General features: G+C 37.0%; 1 protein-coding gene across 4 annotated transcripts in view; it reads right to left on the bottom strand.

Annotated features, from left to right (window-relative positions):
* The window catches only part of ITFG1 (integrin alpha FG-GAP repeat containing 1), a 202,583-nt gene that overhangs the window by 76,219 nt on the left and 110,508 nt on the right, over positions 1–15,856 (bottom strand). For all 4 annotated transcript variants that reach the window (XR_006275021.1, XR_006275022.1, XM_038368637.2 and 1 more), the window contains exon 11: positions 1,323–1,473. Coding sequence is in view for 2 of the 4 variants with exons in the window: in XM_038368637.2 (XP_038224565.1) it covers positions 1,323–1,473 (151 nt within the window). In the remaining 2 variants the exon portion in view is untranslated. The remainder of the gene's footprint in view (positions 1–1,322; positions 1,474–15,856) is intronic.

Raw genomic sequence — 15,856 nt, 5'->3', positions numbered from 1 at the left:
ACAAGTGACACACAACATTAGGAGTTTAATACCAAAATTTCTATACGAGACAGCTGGATTTTCACTGCTTTGCAATCAAAATCAAATATGCCTCCTAATTACCTGAAATTGGGCTCAAGCCAATACTCACTAAGTTTGCAAACTGAGCTAAAGTTTCAAGTTTGACCTAAATTTGTGTCAGGGTTTTGATTTTATCATCTAATTTTGCACTGCTTTAGTCAGCAGACAACATTATGTACAAAGTGCCGTGTACTGTGCAATGCCATTGAATCCTTCATTACATTTAATGTGAATTATATCACTTTTATTAATTCTTAACATAAAACATGGCTGTGCTAGGTAGTTATCAGCTTTAAACTCAATGATATTTTTATGTACTTATTTCAATCTAAAATATTAGGTAAAATGAAAGTATTTTAAAAAACCTTAGAGGACAGCAAAAATTTACAATAATCTATCGCTCTTGGAATCCCATCTTACTTCCAAGAAGGTCTGTGGTCCACGAAAGATGGAAGGGGAAGCTATTTAGAGGCCAGATGGAGAATATACCAAAAGACAGCCTCTGGTTAGTTTTGGACTCAGAGTTAATCAGAGCATGGAGATAACTGAAGGTTTAGAAGTCAGACAGGAAGTAGAATTTAGGAAAGGCCTGGCATTGAGATGAGGATCATGTGTTTTGTATCGTATGTTTAGTATGATGGTTTGGGTGACTGGATTTGTAGCTTGTCAAAGGTAATGGTCAAGGGAAAGAAAGGAGTCCCTGCTAGATATGGGTTGGAGTGCTTCTTGAAATGCACACAGAAGGATTAAAACAACAGTCACTAGGGGTTGGATAGAGTAATTCTGGTGGTTGTAGCTGGGGTACAATGCTGTAATGAGTTTACTTGGTCTAAGATTTAATATTAATTGCCAAATTCTCTTAATGCAGCCATAAATTATTTTTTAGTCATCAAAGTTATAAATCTGGGTATTTTGGTTAAATAGTCATAGAATAAGCAGCCTTTTTTTTTTTACTCTAGTGATAAGAATATCAAAGGGCTGCTGAACTCCCTTTTTAGTATAAATGTACAAAATGTACACCAGAAAGTTAACAAACATGAATCTATTCAAGGTATTTGTATCACTTAATGTATCAATCAGGCAGTTCTTTCATAAATTCTATTGCTTACCCTTCAACTTTAAAGGACTTGTTTTATTTAACTCATTAGCTTTTTAGATTTTCTAGTCAAATACTAAGTAGTAATACTTTAGAATGAAAGCTCAAATAGGAATGGGCAGATGGCAATTAAAAGCAGAAACACAGTGAAGTGTGCTGAACTCACATCTTCATAAATGTCAAAGAAGGTTGCCAGCACAGCATCTTTGATTTGATTTAGATCAGAGAGCTCCCAGTAGACTTTAAACATACGATGTATATTCCTGCAGCTTGCATTGTTGCATGGGACATTCTCTAATAAAAATGCCTGCTGATTGCTGTAAAAGAAAAAGGCATTAACAGCTTATTCTATATAAAGAAAGTCTGTATATGATATTTCATCTGTAATCTCTGTTAGCTTAAATATGAATAACTTCATACCTCTTGAAAAATGACTATAATAAAAAGAAGCTAACAATTGAAGGATACTTTAAATCTACATACTACTAACCACCCCTGTGAAAGACAACTTGTTTCACTTTATCCCTGGAGCAGAAGTCATTTGTACTAAAGTGATTAAAGGATTAAAGGGAGAGTGAAGAAACCTTGTCCAGGAGTAGAAAGCATTGTTGATATTTTCCAAGCCAATTAATAAACATATTGTAATGCTCAATAATGTCCAGCCCAACTGAAAGTATTTCCTTTAATAAAAAATAACGGAAGTAACTGAAATACTGCATAAATGAAGAAAATTAGCCTCCATCCTTGTATCAATATATCAATGACTTTATGAATAAAATGATTCTCTTAAGATTTAGGAACTTTTTGTTCAAATTTAAGGTTACACTAATTTCCTAATCAATACATTTTTCATTACTATTCTAAAACAGTAACTTCTATAAACCAATGGTACAACAACAGACAAGATATAGAAATAAACTGAATTAGACATTTGCTATCCTCCAAAAAGACACTTAATACAATGAGGTTGTGATAGGACAACAAGGAGAACAAAACCTGGGTACTAACTCATCAATATCATCCTTCTACAGATTTAACAAATGCATAGACCTTTGCCTTATAAAGGCAAGCTTTATAAACCTTTGCTCCTCTCCCCTGTTTACACTAAGTTTTCTCCTGAAATTTGGGAGAAAGCAGCAGCTTTCTACAAAATCCAAAAGATCGATGCTTGTAGTTTAAAAACGTTAAAACAATATCCAGACAAGTTTGTGAAATGGGAGGTGGGGGCAAAGCTCACTTCATACTCACAAGATCTTACAAGTTAGCCAGTGTATCAGGTTATTTGCTACATTTGGATATGATATGCTGTGGAGGGAAAAAGACAATGGGTAGACAACTGTAGCAAGACTGATAGGTGACAATACTGGTGTTTCTATTGCATTATTCATGTCTCTCACACAGTGACTGACTCCTCTAAGATGGGGAAGGGTCCAGTGCACATAGATTAATTACCTGCTGCCCAGTGGGCTTAAGAGAAGCCCACCTGGGCTTTATAAAAGGGGAGACAGCTGCAAGTTATTAGCAGATGCCTGCAGATATTTCATGGAGTAAGAAGGTTCCTGAAGGGCCCAGAGTCAGCAAAGGAAAGGCCTGTGGAGAAGGTCAAACTCCAGGCAAAAGGTGCCACTAAGACAGCGGGAAGACAGATCCCCAGGGAGGAGAGCTTGGGCCTGGGGTGAAAGAAAAGAACTTTTAAAGAGAGGACAGACCCTCAGGGAGGAGGGACTGGGCCAAGCTGAAACAGGGATGAAGACTTTGTAAGTTTAAGATGAGTTCTGAAAAACTTTGTGCAGGACTTAAATTGGACACCAGAAAGGAATGTTCTGAATATCTGGCCTGTGTGGACTTTTTAGGAGAGCCCAAATTAAGGGCACAGCAGAGCCATGCTAGCCAGCTGGGATGCTAAAAAGTGCTTGATAATCTGTGATGTACTTCACGAACATTAGCTAATTAATACTTACAAAACTTCTGTGAGGTAAATAGTATCTCCATTTTACAGAGCTGGAAAAAAAAGTAAGCCAAAAAGACAATGCGACTTGATGCCCAAGGCCATAAAGGAAGTTGTTACAGCAAGGGTTAAAAAAGAGGTTTTGTTCTTGGCTTCCAGTCAAGCCTTTTTCTGGTCCTACCCCTCTTTTATTTTAATAAAATACAGGCTGGCTACTTGCTAGCCTCTCATATTACCTGGCTACAGAATGAGTTTCACATTTAGGTTTAATTAACTTGAGAAGGATTTAAAAAAAAAATTAAAAAAAAAATAGGTTGGATAAGGCATATTTAGTTGCCTGGTTCAAAAGCAGTATTTAAAAAAGGGAGAGAGATTCTGGCAACATATAAACCATCATGAGAATAAATAATTCTGCCTAGTACTGACATGGAGTAGCAGCGGAGAAGTCACAGCTGTCAATAGAAGAAATAATGTAGGCAACAATACACAATTCTGAAACGTTATTATTTGTATTGTGGTCGTGCCCTGAGACTTCAACCTAGATCAGGTCCCTCTAGTGCTGAGTGCTTTCCAAACACATAGGAAGAGACAGACCAGGCCCTGAGGAGCTTAGAACCTGAACTCATAAAATACAACAATATCTGAAAAGCTATGCATCATGTTACATCGAGAGAGAAGTACACACTGAGAGCAGTAGACATCTAACTATTACAGACAACACAATTTTAGGTGTTTTTGAACACTTCAATCCCCATAATATCTAGCTGCCATATATACAAATTAAAAGTAAAACTTCCATCCAAAGAGCTCGAATCTTTAAAAAATTTGCTTCAGAGTGACATTTTTGGCTGGGTCTCCATAAGAGACAATTCTGACTATTCTGCAGTCATTGGCTAATGCAGCTGTAGGAACTCTCTATACCGAGGACCGGTCTAATAGAGATTTGGATGAGTCTGCATTTGAGGCACAGTTTATTACACAGGAGTGAAATATGACAGAGAAAGGGCTTAGACATGGACCGTCTTGTAGGAAAACCAGAAGATGGCATGCTTGGTTGCTTAGAGATGATCTTTCTATCTTGTCTATCTTCTATCAGTAAGACAACATTGTCCAAACCCTTGTGTGGGTCAAAAAGGCAGAAGGTCTGAATGAGTCTAAAAGAATCTGTACTACTTTGAAGGAATAGCCCACCACATATTTAGAGTGTGCTGTTCAATAACCAAGCTTTCAGGTTTAAGTAGTCTGGATTGGGAGGCAAGAGTGAGACCTGGGTTATGAGATTCAACCTGCTAGGAAGACAGAGTGGAGACTTCAATGATATTTCCACTAGAGCTGAATACCGCTGCCTTCTTCACCAGTTTCGGGGTGACAGAATGGATAACATTTTCTCCTTTTTTATTTTCTGATCATTGTTCCTAGCGAAGAGTGCAGGGGACAGTAGATTTTGGCAATCTGTGGCCCAGAGCACATATTTCCAATGACCTCTGGTCTTCCCTAGTAAATAAGTTTCAGATTTGTGTTTCAACTGGATAGGAACACATCCACTGGGGGATAGCTTCCCTCTCCAGATATTAGCTGGGATACTGTTTGGTTCAGGGACCATTTCACACCATCAGATTATTTTTTTTACTATGTTACTCTATCCTAGTGATCACTCTGATGAAGGCAATACCGCTGTCTGCCTAGGAGATAATCTGCATCTTTTTGGCATTTAGAGTGGAGTACTATATATCCCTTGTCAATTTATGTATGCTACATTCATTGCCTTAGTTTAAATTGGGCAACATAAACCCCATCCTCAGGTGGTCAGGAAGAAAAAACCTGACTGCTCTCTTCCTTAGAAAGCTGGAGCTCTGGAGCATCTTTCACCTTGACAACATTCTCTGTTTATTGCAGTGCCCTAAGAATGCTCCCCCCAATCTCAAGGACTACCATCCATAGTCAATATTTAGGAGTGTGGATTGAGGATTTCCTTTGAAAAGTCACTATTTTCCAGGGTTTCGAGCTAGAATTGAAGCCTGGCCACTCAACTGCCATGGCTCTCACTGGCAGCCTCATGGAATCCATTGATGACTATCACAGGGCATCAACTAGGGATATTCTCTCTCTCATGGATTTAAATTTGTTGTGCTTCTGTGTGTATGTGTGTGCGAGAGAGAAAGCTTTTTAGGTCGTTACAGCTGGATATTATGGCCTAGAAAAGAATGCACTTGCCAATGAGAGCTCTAAAGGCTGCTGAAGAAGCTTCAAAGTTCCTCCTGAAGGGTGACTTTTATTCTTTCTGTGTACAGTGTATTTTGGGATCAAATATCATGCCTTTTGCCATGGATGCCACTGCTGCATCACCTTTAGGGAGGATGAAAAAATAATATTGGAAGAGGTCATAACACAATGCTGAGAGAGCACAGATCTTCCTCTTGGGAAGAAAAGGCAAGTCACAAAGATACCCTGCAAGCGTTTCCTTAATGAATAAACACTTCTTGCCTTTCTGCTTGCCTCATTTAGCCTGCTCCACCAAAATAAAGTTGAGAGAACAAGCACAAAGAAGCCCATTTGGAAAGGAATTCCAGTGAAACTTTGATCTCTTTTGGGGGGAGAAGAATGATTTTTGGGGAAAGATTTTGCTAGCTGCTGCCCCCAAAACAGATTTAAATGCTACAATTGCAATGGATAAGATGACAGTACTGAATTGCTCTCTGCTTGCAACACCACCGGCAGAAAATTTGGTAAAAAAAATTAAAGGGGTGTGGCTGAGATCTACAACTTCACAGACTAGTCTGAAACGACCTCAAGTATCTACTGGAAGAGATAGACAACAAAATGTCTAAGATTGGGGGAGAGGCTGAAATCCAGAAATATAGTTTTTGTTTTTTAAAAAACAACCATTCTCTTATCTTGATCAATAGCACACCTCAAACTGTTATGCGAATCCTTCTTCCCTGCTGTATTAATACTTTCTGTACAAAACAAAATGACTCAATCCTTTTTTATTGCTAACCTCCACATTTTAATGTAACTTTTATAAAACTATGAGCCTCCTTTAACAATTTTGTTCTTGAAAAATATTGTCAAGAATATTTTTGCATTTATATCTAGTATGACTCATCACCATTTTATTACCTCTGCAATTTTTCTGACATTGTACTGTCTAAACTGAATACCACACAGCTCATTATCATAAAAATGGTAGCATATTATAATTTCTTTATGTATTATATTAGTACCTTGTCAGATAAGGCTAATATATGATACGGTGACATAGCTTGAGTATAACATATTGTTTCAATTTATCTTTTTCATCATCTTTTGATACATTAATTTGTAAATGGATGTTTGTTACTTCGCAAGAAATTTTACGAAGAGGCTTTCTCCCAGTTTAGTTTCCAACCACAATATTCTGTTTTATCATTTAATGTAAATGATTAGATACTAATGTTTAAGATAGATGATTTTTCAGATTTGAATTGCATCATAGTTCAAGAATGACTATTTACCCCATATATGATGGAAACCATAGAAAACTTATTTACTACTGTATGCTACATTTTCCTTTCTTGGTTGTCTGAATGCTTTTCTGTTGAAGCACGTAGTCAGGTGCCACACCAAAAGAATATATCAGAAACTCACAGTATGGACAAGCAATAATGGAAATTACATTGCAAAAAAAGAAAAGGAGTACCCGGGGCACCTTAGAGACTAACAAATTTATTAGAGCATAAGCTTTCGTGAGCTACAGCTCACTTCATCGGATGCATTTGCTTATTAGAGCATAAGCTTTCGTGAGCTACAGCTCACTTCATCGGATGCAAAAAAAGAAACACTAAGAAAAGATATTAATAATAAAATGGCATCAAGAAAGGCAAGAAAAACTGGAAGGCAGGCAACATTGCAAATAAGCAGATGATGTAAGGACAAACAAATATATGTTGAAAGGTAAGAAGTACACAAGTAGAAAAATGTCAAGTAGACTGAGGACAAAAAATACAAATTCACAGATGCTGAGTGTCTCTTATGGATGAGCAGAGACCAGAAACAGTAGTTGTTTACAGGCACAAATATAGGTTTTGTCTGTGCATATTTAGAGGTCATTTTTTTATCTTGATAAAAAAACTAGTACACAAAATTAAAGGATAAATAGAGTCCCTTGATTCTGAATATGCAAAAAACCAACAAAAAATAAACAACCCCAAGTAATAATAATTAAAGTAGTGTTATAACTAACAAAACATGAACAATTGTCAAAAAACCTCAACCATGACTAGAATTCTCCACCCAATTATTTAAGTAAGGGGTAAAAAAAAATGTATTAAGAATAAAACTGTCTATTACGGCCATCTAAACATATGTAAACTCTCCAGTATTCACCTAAATGTTCTTGGCTCTAACAATAAAGTCTCAATAGATTAAGAACTGCTATATCCCAGTTTTACAGCTGCTTGGTAAATGTGCAGTAATAACTTATAGCAAATTTGTGACAAGGCAATTTCCTATGATTTTAATGACACTTGGTAGCTTTACTATCTCAAAACAAACTTTTTGAATCTGACAAAGGAAGAGAGTCCCTAAATGGCAAAATGATCTCTCTTAGAACCTACAATTCAAACAAAAAAAAAAGGGGAGGGGGGGAAATGAGGGTAGAAAATTAGCAGACCATAATATAATGATAAAATGTCAAGTCAATGCAAGTTATGGTAATGTTAAAAAAAGAAAACATAGCAATTAAGTTGAAGTACTGATATGCAGCAGAGCAATATAAGCCCATCAAGCAAAGGAACTCTGATTTCGGACTGCCACATTACCCATAGCATGCTACACACAACATTAACAAAGTATTTAGTTCTCCAGCCAGTGCTGAGTATGCAAATTGGTATAACTAATTTATTTACCACCTGCATAACATTATTCCAAACAATTTATGAAATATAGTAAAGGGAATGTAATGTCTAGTGTAGTGTTACCTTCCAATAAAAGGCTATATATTGCTGCAAAGCTAGATTTACCAGGGCCAAGTTACAAGAGGCATGGCTTAAATCAGAATACCTTTCTTTCATGGTTTTGTATGTCTCCACCTTAAGGTTATTTTAACATACTTGGTGGGAAATAGTAGTAAATATCCACGGCTCAGTTTCTGACCTTGTGTCATTCTATGAACTTTATTCTGTGTATTTTACGACTGCTTGTTACCTAAAGGAAATCTGAACGACTAATATCTAGCTCCAGACATTCATGATCATATATATTGGCCTCTATTTTTTAGATTTACACAGTTCTAGGTTTTTCGTCTAGGCTGTATATTAAGGGATATTCCTTGTTTTACCCTACATCTGACAGCCTGTAGCCAGTAACAAGCTACTAAGAAACATTTGATGAAATATGTTTTCAAGTAATGCTGATGCAAAGGATCATACAGGGTGTTGGAAATCTATTATTTTGTAGCACAAAGAGAATACCATGAAGATAAGTTGCTTAAAAATATGCTCTGTTTTGTATTTTTATCTACTTATTGGTTATTTACTTCCAATATGGGTAGTCATTGTGTTCAATTTCCTAGTTGTGAACTATCTGGTTCACTGCTCTTAGACTGCCATTCATGAGTAAGGTCCAATATATATATACATATACACACAGTAACTTGACGATATACTATTAGTCAGTAAAAACGCTTAGGTTACTACATTTGAACAAAAATCCTAGGAAAATAATTTGTTAGGTTTTATGTTAATAGTTTAATACCCATTTTCCATGCTTTTGGGGAAGTTACATGAAAAGCTGTGTTGAAAGTAACTGGTTACCATTAATTTTATTATAGCTTAGGGAAAACTCCTAATTAGGAGGCTGAATGTAGCAAATAATATCGAGATGCATATGCAGTACTTAAAAAAAAGTCTCTCTAAAGACAGAGTACAAAGAAATGAATACATTAGAACAACACTGATGAGATTAACTGTTGTATAGTAACGGTATTTAAATCCTTTTACCTATTTATTATCATTTGAATATTGCAAATTCCAAGAATTTAAATACAATCCTACTCAAGAGAGAGAAGATACATGCATTTGTATTGCTTATTGTGACAAAGCTCTATCCTTGCCTCCATGGGTCCTGCGTTTCCTGGAGGATTTCGCTAGCCTCAGAGGCTCACTCTGACCCTCCATGTAACCGTTCTCTCTCTAGAGACAAGGGTCACAGTCTACTGAGCCATTTTCATCATAACCCAGCAAGGAAGGTGAGGAGAAGTTATCCTTCCTTGCACAGTCTCTGTTGTCTCCCAGTCTCAGTGATTAATCAGGGGGCAAAGGTGGGGGGGGGGTACCTGGCCCACTCTCTACACCAGGCGCCAGCCCAGGGATCCTAATAGTATCAGCTATGGTAGCTGACCTTTTAGAAATATGACATGTACAATTCCCTGGGCTACTTCCCCCACAGCAGCCCTCACTTCCTCAAGCTCCCCTTCACCCTTACCTCAGGGCCTCCTTCCTTGTGCCTGATATGGTGTGTACTACTCAGCCTCTCCAACAGCGCAACTTCCTCCCACAGCTCCTGACATGCACACCCACCTGACTAACTAGGAGGCTTTTAACTAGTTTCAGCCAGCCCCTGATTGCCTTCAGGTGTCCCAATCAACCTAGCATTCTCCCTGCCTTCTGGGAAGTTCTTAATTGGCCCCAGGTGTCTTAATTGACCTGGAGCAGCTGCCATTTCACTTAGCCTGGTACCATGGATTTGTTTAGCCTGGAGCTAATGTATCTATCTCCCACTTCTTTTCTATAGCCATCTGGCCTTGCCCCATCACACTATATATAATTCTATAGATTGGGATTCTAATCTGCAGATTCTGATTCAAGTATTTAAGTATATCACCCTTCATAGAAAAAAAAAACATATAGCAGCCCACTCTGAATTAAAACTCTTCAAGTATAAGGACTTTTGGGGTTCAAAGGCACATTTGGGAACAAAAAAATGAATTTATTTATTTAAATATACTCACGCTGTCAATGTTACAAGGCTATTATTCAAAATCAATAGGATGTGGCAGGAGATGGAACAGCATGGTCTTATTTCAGATATGAAAACACTTGAGGCTAGCCATTATTTTTCTTCTTATTTACTTGGAAGGAGAGCGAACCCTGATAATCTCAAAACATAATATTTCTACTCCAATGTTTTGCAGAGAATTGTAAAAACCCACTTTGAATCAATTTTTCAGAAGGATGCTAAAGGCATATGATCAGTTTTATCTTTATTCTTCCATGTCAGAAAGCCATTGTTGTAGATCATCATGGTCTAAGATGAATAAAATGCTGCATGCCCCCTTTAATTCCACTAAATTACAATATCATAGCAATTAAAAACGAGGCTTCCGGCACTCTAGCACGGACTCAAGTCAAAGGTTTAGAAAAAAGCTCTTATCACTTAATCGTAGTAATCAATCACTGAAATTAGATCTGTAGTAGTAGTATTAAAGTTGTAGGAAAAATAATTAAAATAGCTTGATCCAAAGAAATGGTTCTTTAGTAACTAGCTGAGGTTTCCATTTTTGTTTTATTTCAAGTAGAGTTTAAAATTTAATGCTTAGGGTCTATGTGAATTCCATGGGTCCTTTGAGCCAATGATGCATTTGTTTAAATCTGTCTAAAACAATGAATTAATAACACAACTAAAAGTAAAATATGACAGTGATACTGGGCCTGCAGAAAAATGTCATTTTATCAAGGCTTATTCTATTTGAAAATATTAGGAAGCTGCTTCTGCGATTCTTTCGCATACAGTTAAATATGCTGCATTTTTTCTAGTATTGTATTTCTCAGCTCTTAATTTCACGTCTGTGCTAAATCTCTTTGCTCCTCTAGCCTCTCATTTTTTCCTGAGAAGTCTGACAGAACTCCCCAGCTCTCTGAGTTCCTTTGATCTTTCCTCACAGTTTGTCAGCACCCCATCTGCAATTTTAGTTCCCTCGGTCAGACTGTGCGCCACACAGCTTTGATGGATTAAAGCCTGCAAAGAATTTTTGTACGATAAAACCAATATTAATATCTGATATTTGTGATGCTGGATGTAAAAATAATATATAGGAGATAAATGGGAATTAAAATTAATGTGTTCCAACAGGTTTCAGAGTAGCAGTCGTGTTAGTCTGTATCCGCAAAAAGAAAAGAAGTACTTGTGGCACCTTAGAGACAAACAATTTTATTTGAGCGTAAGCTTTCGTGAGCTACAGCTCACTTCATCGGATGCATTCAGTGGAAAATACAGTGGGGAGATTTATATACATAGAGAATATGAAACAATGGGTGTTACCATACACACTGTAACAAGAGTGATCAGGTAAGGTAAGCTATTACCAGCAGAAGAGAGGAGGGCGGGAGGGGACCTTTTGTAGTGATCATCAAGGTGGGCCATTTCCAGCAGTTGACAAGAACATCTGAGGAACAGCGGGGTTGGGGGTGGGGAATAAACATGGGGAAATAGTTTTACTTTGTGTAATGACCCACTCCCAGTCTTTATTCAAGCCTAAAGTTAATTGTATCCAGTTTGCAAATTAATTCCACTTCAGCAGTCTCTCCTTGGAGTCTGTTTTTGAAGTTTTGTTGTTGAAGAATTGCCACTTTTAGGTCTGTAATTGAGTGACCAAGGAGACTGAAGTGTTCTGACTGGTTTTTGAATGTTATAATTCTGGATGTCTGATTTGTGTCCATTTATTCTTTTACGTAGAGACTGTCCTGTTTGGCCAATTTACATGGCAGAGGGGCATTGCTGGCACATAATGGCATATATCACATTGATGGATGTGCAGGTGAACGAGTCTCTGATAGTGTGGCTGATGTGATTAGGCCCTATGATGGTGTCCCCTGAATAGATACGTGGACACAGTTGGCAATGGGCTTTGTTGCAAGGATATGTTCCTGGGTTAGTGGTTCTGTTGTGTGGTTGCTGGTGAGTATTTGCTTCAGGTTGGGGGGCTGTGTCTAAGCAAGGACTGGCCTGTCTCCCAAGATCTGTGAGAGTGATGGGTCATCCTTCAGGATAGGTTGTAGATCCTTGATGATGCACTGGAGAGGTTTTAGTTGGGGGCTGAAGGTGATGGCTAGTGGCGTTCTGTTACTTTCTTTGTTGGGCTTGTCCTGTAGTAGGTAACTACTGGGAACTCTTCTGGCTCTGTCAATCTGTTTCTTCACTTCAGCAGGTGGGTATTGTAGTTGTAAGAACGCTTGATAGAGATCTTGTAGGTGTTTGTCTCCAGCTTTCATCCAGACCACACCACACAATCCATTATCTACAGCCAAGCTCTAAGATACAACCGCATTTGCTCCAACCCCTCAGGCAGAGACAAACACTTACAAGATGCCTCACTGAGATGTTTTTTTCTCTCGTGCTAAAGTTAGATTTTGATTATATTCAGATACATAAACTGATAAATTAAAGAACAAATTATTGCATTACATTCAACTGGCATTTATTTGTTCAACTTTTTTTTGTTTTTAAAAGAGGCATAAATGCCATTCTCTGTTATTCCCTAGCTTCGGACTTAAAGTGCATTGTTGTATACTCTACAATTATCCTTTGTACTACTTGCCATGTGCACCAAAGTAGTGGTCAAAAAGGGAAAAATGTTAATCAGAGACTTGGCAGTGAAATATTTAGACATCTATGAAAGTGATGGGACGTTATGGAACGTTGTTATCAGAGAGCTCTTTATTTCCCTTTTCTTCCATCTTCGAACATTTCTCACCAAAATATTTTATATGTCACAATGCTTTAGAAAGCTGCCCTTTTGAAAAATGATTAAACATTTTTTAATTTAACTTGTTTATCCGACCTGGCAATGAGTTATCCAACTTCTAAGCAAATACAAAACAGTCAGTTTATGTATTCCCAAGTACTGTCTTCCAATCCTTGTGATCAGATTTTAAAGGTTCACTGTCAATATTTTTGATTGTGAGTGGCACAAAAGGTCAATCTAACTAATTTAACTATGGCAAAACAATAACATAGTTTACACAAGAAAAATACAGCCAATTGAAGGAACTGAGTGGTCGGGCCACGGCTTCTTATAATACTTACTGTTTGAACATTTGGTATTATGAGAGAGCATGTGTGCAGCTCAAATAATTAAAGCTTTCAAGAGAGTTTTGGTAAAGATGTGGTGTGAGTAGGCACATATAGAAGTTAGAGATTACAGACAATACTCAAAGAATAATTACTGGTTTGGTTATTTCATCCTGTTTTTAAATTGATTTTTGTTTGAAGCATAGACCACATCTGCATTCTAGCTATTATCGCCTTCCTGAATCTTTTTTCTTCACTTCCCGCATTTTAAATAGGTTGACAACTCTGAAATTATCTTTAATTAAGCAGCTGTGTTCAATTATGTCTTAAAAGTCAGAACAATTTGTTTCCCTGAAAAGTAACTTACTTCCTTAAAAGTTTCAGTTAGCACTGAAAATATGGTTTGAATTAATAAAAGGACTAAAATTGTCTTAGCACAAATGTAATACCCCATACAAATAAGAATAATACCTAGTTGTTTGTCTTGGTTCCTGCAGTTAATATTTTCCTTTATTTCACGGTCTTTTTTGATTATGGTGTTTCATGATCTTGTACTTCATTTATTTTCTTAAGAGTTGTTCTGATGTGGCAATTACAGCATCAAGAAGCACACATTATATTTGAAAGAATAATGATGATACTTATACTACACATTAAGAACTCAGAGCATAGAGCCAAAGAGCATAGATCGACACGTTCACGATCAATGTGACCAAGAAGTAAACCCACTAATCAAAGCCTAACACCTTTTTTTAGTAACAGAAACTCCCCACAATTATACATTGAATTAAAAAAAAAAAAGCACTCTTAAACCCATTAGAATAGTTGGAATTTCATTGACTTTTCCTATCAAAATATTCCAGGGAAAAGATCTACGCAATATATTATAGATGTCTTCCGATTTACATGTTAACTCAAATTAATGTTAAAGGGACATACACAAAACTTAATATACTCCTGCATCTCTTTTAACATCAAGGGTGAAATCTTGACCCCACATATGTCTATGGGATTTGTGCCATTGACTTTAATGAGGCCAGGATTTTACCCAAGATATTTGAAGAACTTTTTTTTCCCTGTCAGTATCAGTGTTTATTCACTTCTAGAAAAGCAAACTATAATCCAACATTTAAAAATCTATTCGACTCTTTGATTTATCACTTTTCATATCAAACTGAACATATTTTGTTTGCGTGGCTACATAAAACAGCATTTTATATTTATCTAGTATCTTTCTGACCTACGTGTTTTATAGACCACCACTGAAATACAGCCACCTCTAAGAATACCAGGCTGGAAACAAAAACAGAGCACTTCAGAGAACAGAGATTGGATGGGAGGCTACCAAAGCCAACAGATAGTGTTGGAAATAGTTCGGTGGTGTCTCCAACATTCATGGAAAAGCTGCCAACACCCAGTCTTAAGACGAACCAACCACATACAGTGCACTATATAGAATTAAACGTATTTACATCAGACGGATAAAAGGGCTCAACTGATTCTTTCAGACAGTGGTTCCAGAAGCCCGTCTTTAGCCAAGCATATTCTTAAAGTTAGGCACATGCTTAAGTTATTTGGTTAATAAAGATAGACTTTGCTGAATCAGGACCAGGAAGTGGAGGTACTTCAAATCTAATATTTGGACTTCTAAACTACAAATTGAAAAAATACTAAAAAATTTTAAAAGGTCAGAACCAGTACTTCTGATGTAGCTTCATCAGATCATGATTTCACATAGCAAAAGATTTGCAATATCCTGCTAGGACAGGAGACGCAGCACTAAAATAATAGGGTAAAGGGACGCACTGGACATGACCAAGAAAGATTCCATTTGTATATATTACAGGTGTTCTTTTATTTGCAGAACTACAGCATTTACAGAAGCAGTTACTGCACCCAACATGATGATATCCTTAAAAAAAAATTGCATGCATTCTTCCTACAAAAAGAAAAGTAATAGTTGTGGCACCTCAGAGACTAAAATTTATTTGAGCATAAGCTTTCGTGAGCTACAGCTCACTTCATGCATCCGATGAAGTGAGCTGTAGCTCACAAAAGCTTATGCTCAAATAAATTTGTTAGTCTCTAAGGTGCCACAAGTACTCCTTTTCTTTTTGCAAATACAGACTAACACGGCTGCTACTCTGAAACCTTTCTTCTTCCTACAAAGACTCAGTTGACCAAAGATGCAATATGTAGGAATTTTAACTTGACATAAGAAAATCAACTTTGATTTTGTCTGCAGCAAAACAATGTTTTCAAATTTTTATTTCTTGAAACAACCAGTTGATCATAAAAACAGGGTGGATGTAAAAGATAAATACGTGAAGCAATATCAAAAGCATCTTATTTTCCAAAATGCTAGACTATGTAGAAGACTCTGTGTGTGTGTGTGTGTGTGTGTGTGTGTGTGTGTGTGTGTGTGTGTGTGTGTGTGTGTGTGTGTGTGTGTCAGTATGTGCACATGCACGCACATATTCTTGCATGGACTTTAAAGAGGACAAAAGAAGAGTTCTACTGAGATATATTTCTTATGTAGCTTGCTGTGCTTGATACTGTGGTTAGGCAACCAGCAAGGTGTGTACTTCTACAGTATAGTGCCTATCATATGAGGATATCAGAAAGCTTTAAAAAACTTTACCCTGACAATCAGACTATGTAAAATTGACTTGCCTCACATATCTGAGCCTATGATGCAGGTAATA

This window comes from Dermochelys coriacea, chromosome 12, assembly GCF_009764565.3.
Source record: "Dermochelys coriacea isolate rDerCor1 chromosome 12, rDerCor1.pri.v4, whole genome shotgun sequence".
NCBI lineage: Eukaryota > Metazoa > Chordata > Testudines > Dermochelyidae > Dermochelys > Dermochelys coriacea.
The sequence above is the reverse complement of the archived record's forward strand: the minus strand, read 5'-3'. Positions and strand labels throughout refer to the sequence as shown.